Raw genomic sequence first — 18,884 nt, forward strand, 5'->3', positions numbered from 1 at the left:
AGTTCAGTTCAGTTCAGTCACTCAGTTGTGTCCGACTCTTTGTGACCCCATGAACCACAGCACGCCAGGTCTCCCTGTCCATCACCAACTCCCGGAGTCCACCCAAACCCATGTCCATCGAGTCGGTGATGCCATCCAGCCATCTCATCCTCTGTCGTCCCCTTCTCCTCCTGCCCCCAATCCCTCCCAGCATCAGGGTCTTTTCCAATGAGTCAGCTCTTCACATTAGGTGGTCAAAGTATTGGAGTTTCAGCTTCAACATCAGTCCTTCCAAAGAACACCCAGGACTGATCTCCTTTAGAATGGACTGGTTGGATCTCCTTGCAGTCTAAGGGACTCTTAAGAGTCTTCTCCAACACTACAGTTCAAAAGCATCAATTCTTTGGGGCTCAGCTTTCTTTATAGTCCAACTCTCGCGTCCATACATGACCACTGGAAAAACCTCTAATTGTCCTATTAACTATAATAATCTTTTCCCTCAGTAATTTGAAATAGTCCCTATTGCTAATTTTTGCTCTTTTCCCCCCAGTTCATTCTTGACCTTTTTCAATTCTCATTTTTCTATCCTTCCATATTTTTTGCTGCACAACTTCTACCAATAAAGAATGTTGCAATTCTTTCATTCTCTCAATCAGAAAACTCTTTATGGAGTTACCCCTTACCTAGCTAAAAGCAAGTTCATAGAGTGGCTGATTCTTCTCACTGTTTTATCAAAGCTGAATCTAGGGATTGTTTAGGGTTTGAAGATGGTGGGGGTAGGGGTTTGGCTCTGGGCCCAAGATGGTTAACATCTTCATTGTGGCTCCTCTGGATTCAGGATACTCCTGTTAAGAATTAGCTCATTTTAGGCACTTTGCTTTGGGTGGCCTTAAAGGTGTTTCTTAGAGCATTCCACTCCAGTGGCTAAGAATCTTACTAAAACCTTTGTTTCACACCACAGCACAGCTCAATAAGACATCACACAACATTGGAGATGCTTCACTCCACAGACTTCATTCCTTTGTCTGCCTCAGACTCAAGACAGGAGGGATTAAATCCACACCTTTTTCTCAGATTTGGCCATTTTCACTTTTGTTGCCCAAGCCTCTTGCTTTCTTACCACATTAGCCCCTCTCTGAGACCATCAGCTTCACAATTTTCAGTGCAATAGAAACACATTTTTGTTCTTCTGTGTGGGTGTTTTAAAGGGTATTTTATATCTTTAGGCCTTTAGAAACATTGTCTTCCCTTTCATGGGAAGGGGATTAGAGCTTGGAAAAGTAGATGCAAGCTCTATTTAACACTTTACTAACACACTCTGTGATGTGGTTTTTCACTCATTTATGCTTACCTTATTTTAATATAAATAGTTAATGAACATAATTGTTGAAGGATATATTTGGGTGAAGGACACAATAAATGGTATGATAATTAAAATATAAAAAGTAGGACTTCCTCATTGGCTCAGCAGTAAAGAATACACCTACAGTGCAGGAGCTGCAAGAGATGTGGGTTCGATCCCTGGGTCAGAAAGATCCCATGGATAAAGGAATGGCAACCGACTCCAGTATTCTTGCCTGGAGAATCCCATGGACAGAGGAGCCCGGCGGGTTACAGTCCATAGGGTCACAAAGAACCAGACGTGACTGAAGTGACTTAGCATGCACGCATAATGGGCTCCCCTGGTAGTTCAGACAGTAAATAATCAGCCTGCAATGCAGGAGACCCAGGTTTGATCCCCGAGTTGGGGAGATCCCCTGGAGGAAGGCATGGCAACCCACTCTAGTATTCTTGCCTGGAGAACTCCATGGACAGAGGAGCCTGGCAGGCTACAGTCATGGGGTCACAATTGGACACGACTGAGAGACTAACCTTTCCACTTTCATAATAAAAATAATTATTTTGCAACTTTTAAACCAAAGATGCTTGCCAGTTTGGTCCTATAAGAAAGCAGACATCAAGATCGGTGTAGAGACACATTGGAGGAAATGCCTTGAAGGATAAAGGAGGGGTAAGCTTTCATACTGTACATGGGGTTCTCAAGGCAAGAATACTGAAGTGGTTTGCCATTCCCTTCTCTAGTGGACCACATTCTGTCAGATCTCTCCACCATGACCTGCCCGTCTTGGGTTGCCCCACAGGCATGCTTAGTTTCATTGAGTTAGACAAGGTTTCACTACGAATAAAGCTAGTGGAGGTGATGGAATTCCAGTTGAGCTATTTCAAATCCTGAAAGATGATGCTGTGAAAGTGCTGCACTCAATATGCCAGCAAATTTGGAAAACTCAGCAGTGGCCACAGGACTGGAAAAGGTCAGTTTTCATTCCAATCCCAAAGAAAGGCAATGCCAAAGAATGCTCAGACTACCGCACAATTGCACTCATCTCACATGCTAGTAAAGTAATGCTCAAAATTCTCCAAGCCAGGCTTCAGCAATACGTGAACTGTGAACTTCCTGATGTTCAAGCTGGTTTTAGAAAAGGCAGAGGAACCAGAGATCAAATTGCCAACATCCGCTGAATCGTGGAAAAAGCAAGAAAGTTCCAGAAAAAACATCTATTTCTGCTTTATTGATTATGCCAAAGCCTTTGACTGTGTGGATCAAAATAAACTGTGAAAATTCTGAAAGAGATAGGAATACCAGACCACCTGACCTGCCTCTTGAGAAACCTATATGCAAGGTCAGGAAGCAACAGTTAGAACTGGACATGGAACAACAGACTGGTTCCAAATAGGAAAAGGAGTACGTCAAGGCTGTATATTGTCACCCTGCTTATTTAACTTCTATGCAGAGTACATCATGAGAAATGCTGGACTGGAAGAAACACAAGCTGGAATCAAGATTGCTGGGAGAAATATCAATAACCTCAGATATGCAGATGACACCACCCTTATGGCAGAAAGTGAAGAGGAACTCAAAAGCCTCTTGATGAAAGTGAAAGCGGAGAGTGAAAAAGTTGGCTTAAAGCTCAACATCCAGAAAACGAAGATCATGGCATCTGGTCCCATCACTTCATTGAAATAGATGGGGAAACAGTGGAAACAGTGTCAGACTTTATTTTTCTGGACTCCAAAATCACTGCAGATGGTGACTGCGGCCATAAAATTAAAAGACGCTTACTCCTTGGAAGAAAAGTTATGACCAACCTAGATAGCATATTGAAAAGCAGAGACATTACTTTGCCAACAAAGGTCCTTTAGTCAAGGCTATGGTTTTTCCTGTGGTCATGTATGGATGTGAGAGTTGGAGTGTGAAGAAGGCTGAGCGCCGAAGAATTGATGCTTTTGAACTGTGGTGTTGGAGAAGACTCTTGAGAGTCCCTTGGACTGCAAGGAGATCCAACCAGTCCATTCTGAAGGAGATCAGCCCTGGGATTTCTTTGGAAGGAATGATGCTAAAGCTGAAACTCCAGTACCTTGGCCACCTCATTCGAAGAGCTGACTCATTGGAAAAGACTCTGATGCTGGGAGGGATTGAGGGCAGGAGGAGAAGGGGACGACAGAGGATGAGATGGCTGGATGGCATCACTGACTCGATGGATGTGAGTCTGAGTGAACTCCGGGAGTTGGTGATGGACAGGGAGGCCTGGTGTGCTGCGATTCATGGGGTCGCAAAGAGTCAGACACGACCTTGACTGAACTGAACGCAACTGAAGCTTTCATACTGCTCAGGTGTTACACCTGTTAAAGAGCAAAGGAAGTGGAAAATTGTATAGGAAGATACTCAGATTTCAGTGCAGTTGTGAAACACTCTTAGGTTTACGGGAAATAACCCAAGCAGATATTGCCCATTAGAGGAATCTTGCATGAGGAAGTAATGGTTCCAGTATCTCTGTCATGCACAGTAGAACAGCCAAGGGCTACATGAATCATGAATCCAGTGAAGGAGGTGGTGCATTGCAGGGTGCGGCAGCTGGAGGCTGTCAATCAGCTATGCTCCCGCGTAGCAGGTGCTCTTGAAGGGACATGTGACTATCTCCATGGCTGCCTTGATGTCTACTTGATATATTGAGCCAGTTTCAGAGAAATATTTCTACTGTGAATTTCTTTTATTTTAAAACAGTTTGACAAAGTCTCCTTCATAAGGGGGAGAAGAATCCTAACATTAAATAATGGACAACTTTTTGTTGTTGGATATTCCTAAAATGTCTATTAAGAATTTAAATATTATTTTAACTTAGAGAATGCGAAAGGAGGTAAAAATAAGATTTTATTATTTACCACTCTAGTAATCATATTTAGGATATCTAAACATACCATTAGATAATGCTGTTCCTTTAGTCCTGTCATTTTTTTAAGGTAAACATCGCTGACTCAGTGGACATGAGTTTGAGTCAACTCAAGGAAATGGTGAAAGACAGGGAAGCCTGGTGTGCTGCAGTTCATGGGGTCGAAAAGTCAGGCACGACTTAGTGACTGAACAACAACAAAGTTGTTTACCATGCTAGCACTTAGTGAAAAGACCAAAATTGCCAACTGGATATACCTATGTCTGATCAGTTTGTCCTTTAGACCCTTTTGATTTTGATCTGCAACCAATTTGTTTTCAAGTGAATCACTTGCTTCCAAAAGGACAAGAGAAAACTCCTGGCCTGGGAATTGGAAGCAGATCATCTGTGGTCTAATTCTTCTTTGTTACCATGTAGCTCTGTGACCTTGCGGAAATTACTTTACCCCCTTGGGCTTTAGTTTCCCAATCTGTGAAATGAGTTTATTAGATTAGATAATCTCCAGGCTTCATCTAGGGTATGAAATTTTGTAGTTGAAAGTGGAGGTTACAGTTAAAATGTTTCTATGTTTATTATCAAAAGTGAAACGCTGTATTTAGGAGATGTGTGGACAGCACACATATAGGAAAACGTAACTTAAAGAAATCTTCCAGGCTGAAATGAGAGATTGCTTTCCACAAGATAAACTTTAATAGAGTGGATTTGTTTGTGTTTTATAAATTGTTTAAGAAAGTTTTAGATTTACAGAATTGCTGTGAAGATAGTACAGAGTGCTTATTTATTTTTGCTTTACAGAATTTTAGAAATATTGGTGGAAATCAATGCTGAGTGGGTGGTATTAGTGATGAAAGGGGGCAGGGAAGGAGCCAGTGAGGTGGGTGGTAGAAAGGCTGGACTTCACATTTTATGTGAAAAGAATTTAGGCATATTCTGTGATGTGATCCTGATATATGTAACTTTCCAAAAAAGGGAAAAAAAAAACCCTAATAAATGCTTAACTATTAGTACATTAACAGAGACTCATCATCCAGAATAAGGGAAGCAACAGTCATAACTTAGCTATAAACAGTCTATAGACTATATAACAGTCTAACTTAGCTATATCTTATCTGAAGTTCTGAGTTTTGTTTTCAAAGGGACACTGAAATATTTGTAGGTGATCCAAAGAAGAGGGAGCAGGATGATGAGAGATATGGAAATTATGTAAGAGGAGAGACTGAATGAGCTGGAGAGGTTTGGTATGAACAAGAGAGGACTTAGCAGGGATCTGCAACCAATTACCTTTTTTTTTTTTTTTCTTTTGGTGACCAATTACTTTTTAAATTAAATTTATTTTCAAAATTAGGAAACTATTCATATAATTAAAACATCAAAAATGATGCAAAACACATGTAGTGCATCTACTCTTACTTCTACTCCTCCCTCTCTCCATCCTGTTTAGGTGTGATTTTTTTTATTACTTTTTTTTGAATCCTTTCATTGTTTCTTTAGGCAATACCAGCAAATACACATATACAAAGGAATCAAACTTTACATGTTATTTTGCACCTTGATTTTTTCTTTTTACTTGATAATATATTTTGGAGATATTTTTGTATGTGTATAAATAAGGTGACTTGTTTTTTTTAAATAGCTACCTAGAATTTCTTTCTGTGAAAGCATTATAGTTTACTTGATCCATCCTGAAGATGAATGCTTGAGTTTTTGCCTATATTTTGTTTTTACAATGTTGTTGTTCTTGAAAAATAAGAAAAATTAATAGTAATGTTTATTCGTCATCTCAAATGCTTGCAGGCTATATCTGTAGGATAAATGCTCTCGTGCAGAGTCCCTGGGTCAAAACTTAACTCTGTATTTTTAATTTTTTATTTGAACATGAAAATTTATTTTAAAGTCACATAAATAGAAAACACAAATGAAAACCTTCATAACCAGATTTTTTTCTTAAGCCCGAAGTTCAGGTTTTCTCAATTTTTTTCCTTTTTTTTTTAAATTATAGGATAATTACTTTACAATATTGTTGTGGTTTTTGCCATACATCAACATGAATCAGCTATAGTTATACATATATCTCTTTCCTCTTGAACCCCACTCCCTTTTCCCACTCCATCCCACCCTTCTAGATTGTCAGAGATCACTGGCTTTGGGTTCCCTGCGTAATACAGCGAACTCGCACTGGTTATGTATTTAACATATGGCAATGTTTCAATGCTATTCTCTCAAATCATCCCACCCTCTCCTTCCCTCACTGTGTTGAAAAGTCTGCTCTTTATGTCTGTTTTGTTTGCTGCCCTGCAAGTTGGTTTGCAAGAGTTGGGCATGGCTTAGCAACTAAACCACCAATATATGGTGTTTGTCTTTCTCTTCTGACTCTGTAAATTGATACAGCCACTATGGAGAACAGTGTGGAGATTCCTTAGAAAACTTGTAATAAACTACCATTTGTGCATGTGTGTTTACTCACTTCAGTCATGTCTGACTCTTTGTGACCCTAAGGACTGTAGACCACCAGGCTCCTCTGTCCATGGGATTCTCCAGGCAAGAATACTGGAGTGGGTTGCCATTTCCTACTCCAGGGGATCTTCCTGACCCAGGGATCAAACCCATGTCTCTTTACGTCTCCTGAATTGCAGATGGATTGTTTACCACTGAGCCACCAGGAAAGCCCATAAAACTTCTGTACGACCCAGCAATCCCACTACTGGTCGTATACCCTGAGGAAACCATAATTGAAAAAGACATATGTATCCTACTGTTCATTACAGCACTATTTACAGTAGCCAGGATATGGAAGCAACCTAGATATCCATTGGCAGATGAATGGATAAGGAAGTTGTGGTACATATACACAATGCAATATTACTCAGCTATAAAAAGGAATGCATTTGAGTCAGTTCTAATGAGGTGATGAACCTAGAGACTGTTATACAGAGTACATTTTTAATTTTGAAAGATAATGCCTAATTTCTCTCCTTAGGATTGTCCGGATTTAAACACCCTAGAGTGATATATGAGAATGTGTGTTTCCACAGCCTTACTCACAGAGTATGTGCTCAAACTTTTGGATTTTGGATTTTGCCCATCTGTGAGGTAAGAAATGGCATTTAAATGCAGGCTGATGCATGTTGATGTATGGCGAAACCAATACAATATTGTAAAGTAAAAAATAAAATAATAAATAAATAAATAAATGCAGGTTGAGTTTTCATGTATTTCTTTATGAATGAAGTTGAGTGTCTTTTCACATGTTGAAGTACCTTTGTCCCACTGTGAACTGTTCTGACTGGCTGTTCTGTTCAATTCTGTAGGTGTGTTGGTGCTGACCCCTTACCCTCCCTATGAGCTGGAAACTGCTTCTGTGAGCACCTGTGACACCTTGACTGCAGGCTTTCTCTTTGGCCATGGTGGCATGTACAGTGAGCATATGGGAAAACTTCAGAAGAGCCAAAAAATTAGTGCCTAGAAGCTTCTTTCATCTGGTAATAAACAGGAATTTGGTGTAGAACTGCCACCCGCCCACACCATTTTCCTTTCCTCTGGATGAGGATAACAGGTATGACACTGTTTCCCAGAGTTTCCCAGTGGAGTTGGACCTGCGGTGGTAAGGTGGTAACTGATTTGAGGACCCACACTTTATTCCTTCCCTACTCTATGCCCCATACTTAATGGTTTCATTTCCAGAATAAACTACACATTTGCATTAGAATCCGTGCCTCAGAGTTGGCTTCTGGGGGAACCCAAGTCAGGCCAGGTTGTGAGACCTATCTATGAGTGCCTCTCAAAGTGTGGCCTGCAGATGGTTTGTGATCTATTTATCACCTGTCTGATAAAGTCAGAAATTGAGCTTGAAAGTTTAGAAACTTCTATAGAAATTTGATGTTGCTGTGATATTTAAGTGTGGTGATTTTGTGTTTTACAGACACACACACACACGCACACACACACACACAAATGTCTGTGATTAACTGAAAAAAATAAAAACACTGTAGGACTTCCCTGGTGGTCCAGTGGTTAGGAATCTGCCTGCCAATGCAGGGGACATGAGTTTGATCCCTTGTTGGGGAGGATTCCACACGCCTTGCAGCAAGTAAGCCCGGGTGTCACAACTACTGAAACGCATGTGCCCTAGAGCCCATCTTCACAGCAAGAGAAGCCACCCATCACAATGAGATGCCCGCACACTGCAACGAAGCGTAGCCCTTGCTCACCGCAACTAAAGAAAGCCTGCACACAGCAGTGAAGACCCGGCACAGCCAAAAATATATAAATAAGTTAATAAATAAATAAATACAGTAAAACACTGCATAGGTGAAGAAGGCACAACTTTAAATGATGGCACTGAGACCAGTGGATGGAAGAACAATTAGGACAATTTTGGTTTGGTATGAGAGAGTTTTCTAATTGCCCTGTGAACCTAAGAATGGACAGATTTCCTACCGGTGGCAGTCAGTACGCTTATCTTGAGAAGTGCTAAGCCTGCTTGGCTGGCTGGACAGTTGAGACTATAAAGAATCCTTGAGTTTGAGGGCAGACCTTTCGTCTTTTAAGAAGATTTTACTTCTCTGCCTTAATGAAACTTGAACAGTAATTCTCTTACTCTTTCATTTCTTTCTGTGAAAGAAAAGATTAGTAAAAGTGAAACCAATATATGAGTTGTATTCTTTAATACATAGTTAGTTAATGCATGCTAATTCTCTAAAAATCCTAAAGGAGAGTTTAATTGTAGTTAATCCTGTTCTGATTGTTTTGATGCATTGTGAGTTCCGTTTTAACAGCCCTTCATATTTACAAAACCGAGAGACTGGCCACTTTAGGTAGTGAGACTGAATCTTGTTTTCTTTAGCACTAAGATTTCTCAACTAGTCTTAAAATACGAAGTGAAAAGTGTTATGAAATTTCTTGGGTGTGTTACTGGATCTCAAGAACAAATAAGTCCTCTCAGTGCACAAAGCACCAAGGTGAAACCAAACAGAAAGAAAACATTTGCCTTTCAGCGTCTGTAGAGCTGTATTTTCATTGGTCCTCTGAGTCCTCCGGTCAGGGGCTTTTGCCTACCTACACCTGAACTGCCTAGTACCTGCCTCCGGCAGTCTTTCTGCTGCTTAAAAAAGCTTGTGGCCAGACTGTGGTGGGAAGATGAAAAGGTGCTTACAAGAGAGCTGTGTTCAATGCTGAAACCAAGGCATCACAGGTCCCTACAACCTTAAATGGCATCCTAATACCAGCAGTAGGCAAATATGGAGTGCTAAGGATGGGGTGATCAGGAATATTTAAGGCTCCCGCTAAAAAATATTAAAAAAAAAAAGGTTGCCAGTGGTTCAGTCTACTCGGCCTAATATATGGATCCTCAGGCATATTTTGGAGGAGCACATGAGGGTCCTCCATTATACTATGGTGTTGAAAGGTGGTGGTCCTGGACTCAGATGGCCTGGATTCAAATCCCATGTTTGCCTCTATCTAGGCAAGGCACTCAGTGTTTTTGAGGCTCAGTTTCTTCTGGAAAATGGTAATAATAAGAGTATTTTAGACAGTTGTTATGAGGGTGAAATAAGGTACTGCATGTGAAGTGCTTAGTGTTTGGTCATAATATCATACAGTCAACACTATTAAAAGCCTTCAAAGACACCTTCCTAGCAGGAAACAGGTAGAGCCTTATGTGAACTGGAGGAGTCAGCTGTGTTTGGATAGTCAAACTGGTTTGATGGTTTGGGGAGGGAAAGACATTGGAAGGGACGAAAGGAGGAAACTGGCTGGGCTAAGGCAGGGTGCAGGACCCTGCTGGTCTGTGCTCCCCTTTACTCCAATTTTCATTGCTTTCCCCTTCACCCCTGATCCTTCTCCCCACTCAGTTGGATCGATTTCTTGTTTCTTCATATCTGAGAGCTCAGGGCTTTGCTGTAAACTTCAGAAAGGTAATGCAGAGAAGGGTGACTTACTCCCCTTCTCCTGAATGCTACTAAATGAAGCTTTGGAAGACTGGAGGATTTTTCTACATTGTGATCTTAACTCACTGTAGAAAAGTAGAGGAGGATCAATCATATAAGGAGATTTTTGGTGTGTGTGTATTAAACAGGTAGTGGTGTGGACAGTTGCAATGGAGAATGGAAATTGCAAGCTCTGTGCAGCAACTTGACTGCCATTCCACCTTGCTTTGGGGAGGAGGTCCAGAACCTTTTGAGCTGCTAGTGATCAAATTCATTATATTTGCATTCATTTTTATCATGACTCTTCTGTGATCCTTGAACTGTAAACATATGGAGAGCTCTTGAATGCAATTTCTAGTTAAAGTAGCTTTCTAGAAGGGACTTTGTTCTGTCTTTTTCTAGCTTACTTAAGGTTGCTGACTCTTTATTTATCTGTTTTTATTTTGCTTTTGAAAGAAAGGTAACACTCATCAGGGCTGAAGTTGTTCCGTTGCCCAAGGCATTTCATATCTGGTCCCACAGGTTAAAATTCAGCTTGAAATCAGTCTACCCATTAAGGCAGTTGCCCTGTCTGGGTGGCATCCACCTGGGAGAAGGAAGGAAGGCCTTTTTTTTTCTTCCACAAAAGTCCAGTGTGGGATAGTTTGACCCCTACCTATTTGACCTGCCAATGCTTTTTCCATCTCTGAGGGTAAAAACTGAAACATGCAGAATGTTGGAATGCGTCATGTGCTGAGCGTAGGCATGTATCACATGAAGCTGCAAATCCACTAATGTGCTTTCCAACCACTGTACTTCCTTTCCTTTTCCTTATCCCTGAAAGGAACTATTTTTAGTTCCAGATGCTGGAACTACTGTGAACCAAAACCTTCAAGTCACTTTCTTTGGAATGCAGATGAGTCAACACGAGAATGATTATACAACTGGAAAAACTTTTAAAATAATGTTTAATGAGTACACATTTCCAAAAGCAGTCATCCCTTAATCTGGGGAATATATACAAAAATAAAAGGTGTATCATATAATAAAAATGTTCCTAGAATACAGGAAATGTATGAGGAGTGAGGAAGTTTAGTCTGACTTTTTTAATGTAGAAGAATAGCTTAGAACAGTTAAAAAGGACTATAGTTCACACAACACACCTATTTCTGTTTCAAACTCTTTTCCACCTTATGGAGACTGGGGGAATCAGCTGTGTTAGGATGGGCACATTGGTTTGATGGCTTGGGAATGGATATTGGGAGGGGTGAAAGGAGGGCACTGGCTTCTCTGGTCAGCTGGTGGGGCTTGGAGCCTTGTGGGTGAGGCCAGGGTCGTGCCCAGCAATGCCCTGTGATGCCAGAACCACCAGGGGTGCTCTGGAATGTCTGGCTCCCTGGATGCCTTTTGTGAAGTACCCAAGAAGAACATTTTTACTAGGTTATAAAAGCAGAATCCTTTTTACTGTAGGTAAGCTTTTTTTTTTAAAGCTTGAGTGGGTTGCCATGTTAAATCCCAGGGTATCTTCCTGACCCAGGGACTGAACCCATATCTCTTATGTCTCCTGCACTGCAGGCGGATTCTTTACCCATTGAGCCACCTAAGAAGCCCCTTGTTTAACCTAAGAGTGGCATTTTCTAGTCTTAGTAATGAACCAGATAGCCAGTAAAAATCTTACTCTTTTACCAAAAAAGGAACATGGTTAACCCCAAAGGTTTCCTTTAGATTAGCCTGGATAGTACTTAACCTTTAGATAACCAATTCTCTAGCCAAAAGTCAGTGGCCAACCCTAGTACACTTGGGTATTTTGCATAAAATAGAATGAATGAGTAGTGACAGTTACCCTGTCTTTCTCACTGATGCCCTGGGGTCTTCACCACACAGCACAGCTCTGCTCAAACTCTCAAGCTTTTTTGAATCCTTGAGTAGATCAAGGATAAACGAATGGAACATATATTCTGGGTGTCTTTTCATTAACACAAGCTGAAATTTAAAAATCTGTAAGGGTATAATGGGAAAGATTGAAGATGGGAGGACAAGGGGACGACAGAGGATGAGATGGTTGGATGGCACCACTGACTTGATGGACATGAGTTTGAGTGAGCTCTGGGAGTTGGTCATGGACAGGGAAGCCTGGTGTGCTGGAGTCCATGGGATCGCAAAGTCAGACATGACTGAGCGACTGAACTGAACTGAACTCAAGGGTATAATGAAACCAACATCTTCAAATGGTGCCAATGATATTAACTTCAGAAATAATTCAGCAATTACATTAAATGTTTTTAAAGTTTTAATCCCAATTCTTCGCAAGTATTCTGAAGAAGTAACTTAAAATACACACTAAAGTTATAAGTGCTAAGGTATCCTCTGAAATGTTGTTTTAGTAAAAAATGGGTATAACCTAAATGTTGAATTAGAGCAGTGGTAAAATAAATGTATATTTGATGTAATATCATGCAGCCACTGATTCAATACATAAAGCATATAAGTAAGCAAACAAAGCTGCAGTATATTAAGTAAAAAAGGAAGGATACACAATTGAATATACAGTAGAACTATTTTCAAAACATTTTATAGAAAAATATTCTGGATTGTGGGTGATGTTTTAATATATTGTAATCATTTTGTATAATGTCATATAGAATATATGATAGTGAAAGTAAAAAGTAAAAGAAATGGCCTATGTGAGGCAGGCAGAAAATTGTCAAATCCGAAGACTTTTGGTTATTTCGGCTTGTGGAAAGGTCATACATAAGGCTCCTCTCAGCTCCATGTATGAGCCAGGAAGGCTACTCCTGCTGAAGGTCATCTTGGAAATGGCATCATTACTACAGAAAAGCAGAGAAAACCATCCTGCCTTCCAGCTAGGACTTGAGAAAGAACCAAGTCTCCTATTACAAACTGCTGCTCACAGCTCTTCTGCCTAAGACTTCGAAATTCTGTCTCATCTGTGTATTGGTCCAACTTATACTTTCAATATTCATTTAATTTCACTGCTTACATTTATAACAAACTATGATAAATTATAGAAGCTACTTTTTTATACTAGCAATTCATTTCATAGATGATTAATATTGAACAAATTTGAAATATGTTATTTACAAAGCATAGCACATAACCTAAATAATAGTAAACCTGATGTAGTACAAACTTTATAAAATTTATTTAATTTTTTTAAACTTTTTGCACAAGAGCTTTTATCAACTCTTCTTCACGTATGGTACATTGAGAAAATCCAAGTGGATATCCCTCATTTTTAACTCAATCTTTTTTACACCTATTCCTTTGTGGAGGAATGATTTTATGACAACTGTATAAGTTTGCATATATCCAGTCCATGATTATTTCTAATCTATTGTGAAATTTTTATTGTTTTACAAAATAATTCTCCACACTACATGTCCAGGTTGGTTAAAAAAAATATCAAAAAGTACACGTAACTACAGAATTTACCATGGCAATATTTATAATCACCTGCACTTCCAAAAACCAGAATAAAAATCTCATTCCTTTTGCTTCCTTGGCCCTCTTTTTCAGACAGATCTAATAAAGCCCTTATCAGCGGCCACCATCTTAGTATTTTCTCTTTCACTCTACTTAGCCCTTGAACCAGAGAAGGAAACTGCATGTACTTCCCCTGGATTTTGCAAGACATTAGGTCATGCATGTTGCCCACAGCAAAGAAGCTTCTTATTGTGAAACCACAAAGCTAATGGTGATTCAGCCCCCCCCACCTCCAAAAAAAGGAGAGGCAGAGACCAGCAGTGATTCAATGCGGACCTGAGATTAAATGGTGTCCCATTTCTCAAAGTCAGGCATGATTTCTTTCTCTGTTCACAAACTTCAGCCCATGGTGGAAGAAAAATACTTTCTTCACTGCACTAATTATTCTTCTCTAAACATGCAACACCACGGTTAAGAAGTCCAGGGGAATTGAATTTTGCTTTAAATATCTGTTTTTCCATTCAGTGATGATTCTGAGTATTTCGGGTTCCTTTCCCAACCCTGGCGGATCCGCATAAGGGTCTTGTCTATACATGGCAAGATGAGGATGAACTTGATCACCAGCACTGTGCAAGGGATGATCAGCGCAATCACGTAGGCTGAAGGGAGATACCACACAAGATTCGAAGGGTTGAGGAATCTCTTCCCACCGTACACCAAGGTGTGGGCTGTGCACAAGATCAGGGTCAAATAACCCAGTTTGGACTATAAACAAGAAACAAAAACATGTACATTAACACTGTTTACATTTTCACGTGAAATACTGTGAGTCAGTGAAGGGTATTTGTCAAAGCGACAAGCCTTTGAAACCTGTAGTATTTAGAACACTGCCAAGAATGGAAAAAACATTAACTCTGCTTTAGGATGATCATTGTATCATTTAAAAAAAAAAAAAGAAAAGACTGCTTACAAATGACTTGGTGGTTTCATCTTAACCTAACTGGATAAGAAAGGTTCCCAGGAATAGATTCTTTTGCATTTGAATAAGTAATGTACCTTCTTTTTCAAGGGTAACACTCTTTCCTGGATCATCTTTTCTGGAGGCCAGAGATGAACAAAACACAGTATGTCCTCAAGAAATACCACTTTAGTGCATGTTGCTGACTAAAAACAGATACTAGCTGAATTGTCGGAGAAGGTGATGGCACCCCACTCCAGTACTCTTGCCTGGAAAATCCCATGGATGGAGAAGCCTAGTAGGCTGCAGTCCATGGGGTGGCTAAGAGTCGGACACGACTGAGCGACTTCACTTTCACGCATTGGAGAAGGAAATGGCAACTCACTCCCTAACTTCAAGAACGAGGAATGTGTGTGTGTTTCTTTTTTAATTTGGTATCTGTGCAGGGCACAGCCTCCTCCATCATCCTGTTTTTATGGAGTTTCTCCTATCATGGGGTTTTTGTTCACAGGGGAGAACTTGTTCAACCTGGGGCCTATCTAACTCCTGCCTCAATACCTCCAGAGTTTCTGATTCAGTTTGGTAGGGGTGGGGCATGAGGATTTGTATCTAACATGATCCCAGGTGATGCTGCTGCTGCTGGTGGTCCAGATGCCACACTTTGAAGACCCCTGGTCTACAAAATTAGTTACTAACTGCCTTTAATGATGTATCTGGTGGTTGATGTGTGGAAACACTGATATTCCATCTTACAGACCAGCACTGAATCTGGTATGATGACAGGCTAGCATAGAAAGTTTTATACCCATAAGTCCATATTCTAAAGTTGATTTTCAGAAGTAGAAATTTTGTGTGTGGGTTTCTTTCCACCTTGAGCCTAGTATAGCTCCATGCACAGGGTTCAGTAGTAGTTGATGCTTTTCACTATGTACTCTTAGCTGTGTCTCTGGGAGTGGTCAGGAATCTTGTCCTGCTGGGAAATCAAACCATTATGGAATCTGCCTTTGGGTTCCAGAGTTTAGCTTTTCTAATCTGAAATTGTTTCAGTTGCTATTTTTATGTGATTGCTAGGGAACTGATGGAGCAAAATGAAAATTTATGCACGTATGAGAGAAAAATCAGAATATTTGTTAACTCAGAATCATTTTGCACTAAAAAGTAGATTAAATCATGAAGTCCTTTTACCTGGACAAATCGAAACTCTCTCCAGTTGACCATGTTGCTAACTGATGGCAAGGAAGTGATCCCCAAGAGTACAAACAGGAAAAATCCGAGCATTCCCAAAGCGATATATGAATCACTGAGCCAGGAGTTAGTGGTACTAAATGGATTTTCTTTCTTGGTTATTACCTAAAATAGTTAGAAGCAATTTTTAAAAATTTCATTTTTTACAAATTGCCCAAACTTTTAAGGTGATGAAAAAATACCTCTACATCGTTTCTTTGCTCAATGCAAGTTGTATAACATTTCTGAAGAGTCACTCAAAATAATTACACTTAGAAAAATATACTTAGATATTATGTTTTTTGATAGAAAAAGTAATTGGTTCTATTAGGACTTTACTATGATAGTTGACTCCAGAAATTGTATAGAGAATTTTAATTGACCCTGTAAATCCTAAAACAAAATAAACATTTACTTAAACCTTCTTTACCATATGGCTTCTTGTTCCCCAAGCAAAAATTGATGTTCTCAAACAATTACATTAGGGTTCTGTTTTCCTGCTTTATATGCTGATTATTCACACACATGAAGTTTGAGTTCTTTTCTTTTTTTTTGGAATGTAGCCTCAGGTCTGTTGTAACACATCTTGAGAGAAATCTGGCCCCTGTAACATGCCTATTACCCGAGGACATACTATGTATTTGTTATGGAAATAATGTATAGAAATCCCACAGACACACCATCAATGAGTTATTGACTAATAAACTTTGACACTGCAGTAGGATTGATCAAAACCAATTATTTCCAAACCAGAACTGATGTATAGAACTTTCTCTGGAACTGCTTTAAGACTCCCTGAGCTGATTCTCTCTGAATATTTTGACTGTGCAAAATATAGTTTTTGACAATTGCTCAGAATTGTTTAGTTTTCTAGTCATTGAGGATGGCATCCCACAAGACAAACATTAACAGAGTTATAAACACCCTTTTGTAAATTTGTTTACATTCCTCTGATTCATGTTTGGACATGAAGCCCCCTCACTTATAAGATGGTTGGTTTTGACTTCCAAAAGAAAGTAGCATGCATAAAAATAGAAACTTTAAATTTTGGCTTCCATTTATTGAAGTAACTCAAGTAGGTTCATTAGGTTTTCCTGAGCCCTTACATCTGTGTACCAGTGAATCCTGAGAATACAGATATGGATTCAAGTGAACCTGGGAATCTAACTCTGACTCTTCAATAGTTATATGAGATTTCAACAGGATTTGTTAAAAAACCAAAGTAAAACAATAAGCTCCCCAAGACAAACATGAACTATCTAACTGTAGCTGCTTTAAAAATTAAAGATGTTTAGAAGAGTGGTTTTCTATAATTATGAAATGGAATATGATGTAGCAAGATTGCTCTTTGACTTAAAAATAGGAGAATACAAGTGAGTAGAGATGTACCTGGGTAATGGTTCTGTTGTTCGATGTCCATCGTACATAATAACGAATAGGGATCACAAGTGTGTAGAGGACATGAAGGAAGGCAAATCCCAGTGCTATCAAGCCAAGCTGCTTTCTGCAAAGCATCCAGTGGTCAAGCCAGTCTGGGAATCGGCGGTACTTTGTACCTCGGTACAGCTGCAGAATGGCAGCAATAACACCAGGGAGGTAAACCAAGGCGAGCAGTGTGAGTGCTGCTATTGGAAAGACCCGATTTGGAATAGAAATAGGCAGACGGAATGTCCTGTCTCTTTTTTCATAAACATAAGGGTAGATTACTTCTCTTATTACACAGTAGAAAAAGAAGAAGACACACAGAACAGCAGACAAATAGAAGGGGAACCTCCACATTGGAAAGAGTTGTAGCGGGTAGTTTTCCATTTCATTGGCTGCCATGAGAGATCCTTTATCCAATGGAGTAAGTCCAAGACTACGAACGACGTCCATCACTCTTTGCTTGGCTTTGCTGTCATTTCCGCAGATAAACACCTGGGTTAAAAGAATTAATTTTGTATTTATTCTTTCTTTAGTAATGGAGGACGTTGTTATATAGTAGTTAACTGCTTCTAAAATAAGGCTGTAGAGTGAACATATTTAATGAGATAATGGTTTAGACTTGCACATGTATGTTGGATAGTTAAGTACCAGGCTTTTAAGTTGAGAGTGGCTTAGGCATATGGCCTTGATATGATTAGACTTGGTTTTCTGCAGTACAGACAACTTGAGTTCTCTTCTGTATTTGTGGGTGCCACATCACTTACGGATTGTTTTTAATCTTGATGAATAAATGAAACCCATTTCATACAAAGTAATGGGAGTAGAAAGGATATCCATCAACAATTTAGCAGTGTTATTTTCTAGTACTGACAGGAGGCCTCTAGAGGTTGACACCATTGGGTTCTATCAAGCTGAAAGCTCAGGGTATAGATAATGGGAAATCACTACAATTGGTTACCCTACTTTGTCAAACCCAAGAAAGCTATTCATGGCACATATTAGCAAAATAAAATATTTTATTTTGAAATTATGTTTTGGAATCTTTGAGGTAAGTGCATATTAAGACATTTACTTTTTAAAGATGGAGTGTAAATCTATCTTGTAATCTTACCTGCCGACTTGCATCCAGCGCCCCTGACTGGAGAGCCCAGGCTGAGATGGTGTTAAATGCTTTTACCACGTGGGTTCCCGGCACCAACTGAGCAAGGTACTCTGCATTTGACTCTGGATACTGATTGATTTTGAGGTTGTTGCTGACATCAACCAATATCTTCCCCTTGAGAACCTCGGTTAATTCTGTGAGAAAATCATAATGTTCCCTGTGTATTGTTATGATTATAATGTCAGATTTCTGGGCTGCATCAGAGTAGCTCATGACCTCTGCATCATTGGGCAGCAGGCTGGACATCCCAGGGGTTCGACTTCCAAAAACAATAGAATAACCACACTGGAGCATTTTAAGTCCCAGTGATCTTCCAAAATCTCCAGTTCCAAAAATGCATACAGTTTCTTGCTTTTCTGAAGAATACATAGTGAGAGGAGATGCATCTGTAGAAGTTTTCTCCATAACTGAAAGATAATCAAATACCCAAACAAAATATGAATGTTCTGGTAAAAAGGAATGAAAATTATATCAAGGAAACAGTGATTGAGTGATGTTTGAATCTTCTGATGAATTACCTCAAGCACATTCCCTACAAAATTTGGAAGGAGTAAAAACTG

At 39.7% G+C, this 18,884-nt stretch overlaps 1 protein-coding gene and 1 long non-coding RNA gene across 2 annotated transcripts in view; one reads left to right on the top strand and one right to left on the bottom strand.

Moving 5' to 3' along the window:
• Window positions 1–6,627: 6,627 nt before the first annotated feature.
• On the top strand, window positions 6,628–13,601 carry LOC132345119 (uncharacterized). Its single transcript, XR_009494250.1, has 2 exons — window positions 6,628–7,298; window positions 7,517–13,601. It is a non-coding gene; the product is annotated as an uncharacterized lncRNA (long non-coding RNA).
• Window positions 11,063–18,884, bottom strand: part of STEAP4 (STEAP4 metalloreductase) — a 31,607-nt gene continuing 23,785 nt past the window's right edge. The window contains exons 2-5 of the mRNA XM_002686859.6: window positions 18,274–18,731; window positions 17,127–17,654; window positions 15,699–15,863; window positions 11,063–14,320 (exon numbers count right to left, since the gene is read on the bottom strand). Of these exons, the coding sequence (XP_002686905.1) occupies window positions 14,057–14,320; window positions 15,699–15,863; window positions 17,127–17,654; window positions 18,274–18,729 (1,413 nt within the window). The 5' untranslated portion in view covers window positions 18,730–18,731 and the 3' untranslated portion in view covers window positions 11,063–14,056. The remainder of the gene's footprint in view (window positions 14,321–15,698; window positions 15,864–17,126; window positions 17,655–18,273; window positions 18,732–18,884) is intronic.

The sequence above is a fragment of the Bos taurus genome, chromosome 4 (assembly GCF_002263795.3).
Source record: "Bos taurus isolate L1 Dominette 01449 registration number 42190680 breed Hereford chromosome 4, ARS-UCD2.0, whole genome shotgun sequence".
Classification (NCBI taxonomy): Eukaryota; Metazoa; Chordata; class Mammalia; order Artiodactyla; family Bovidae; genus Bos; species Bos taurus.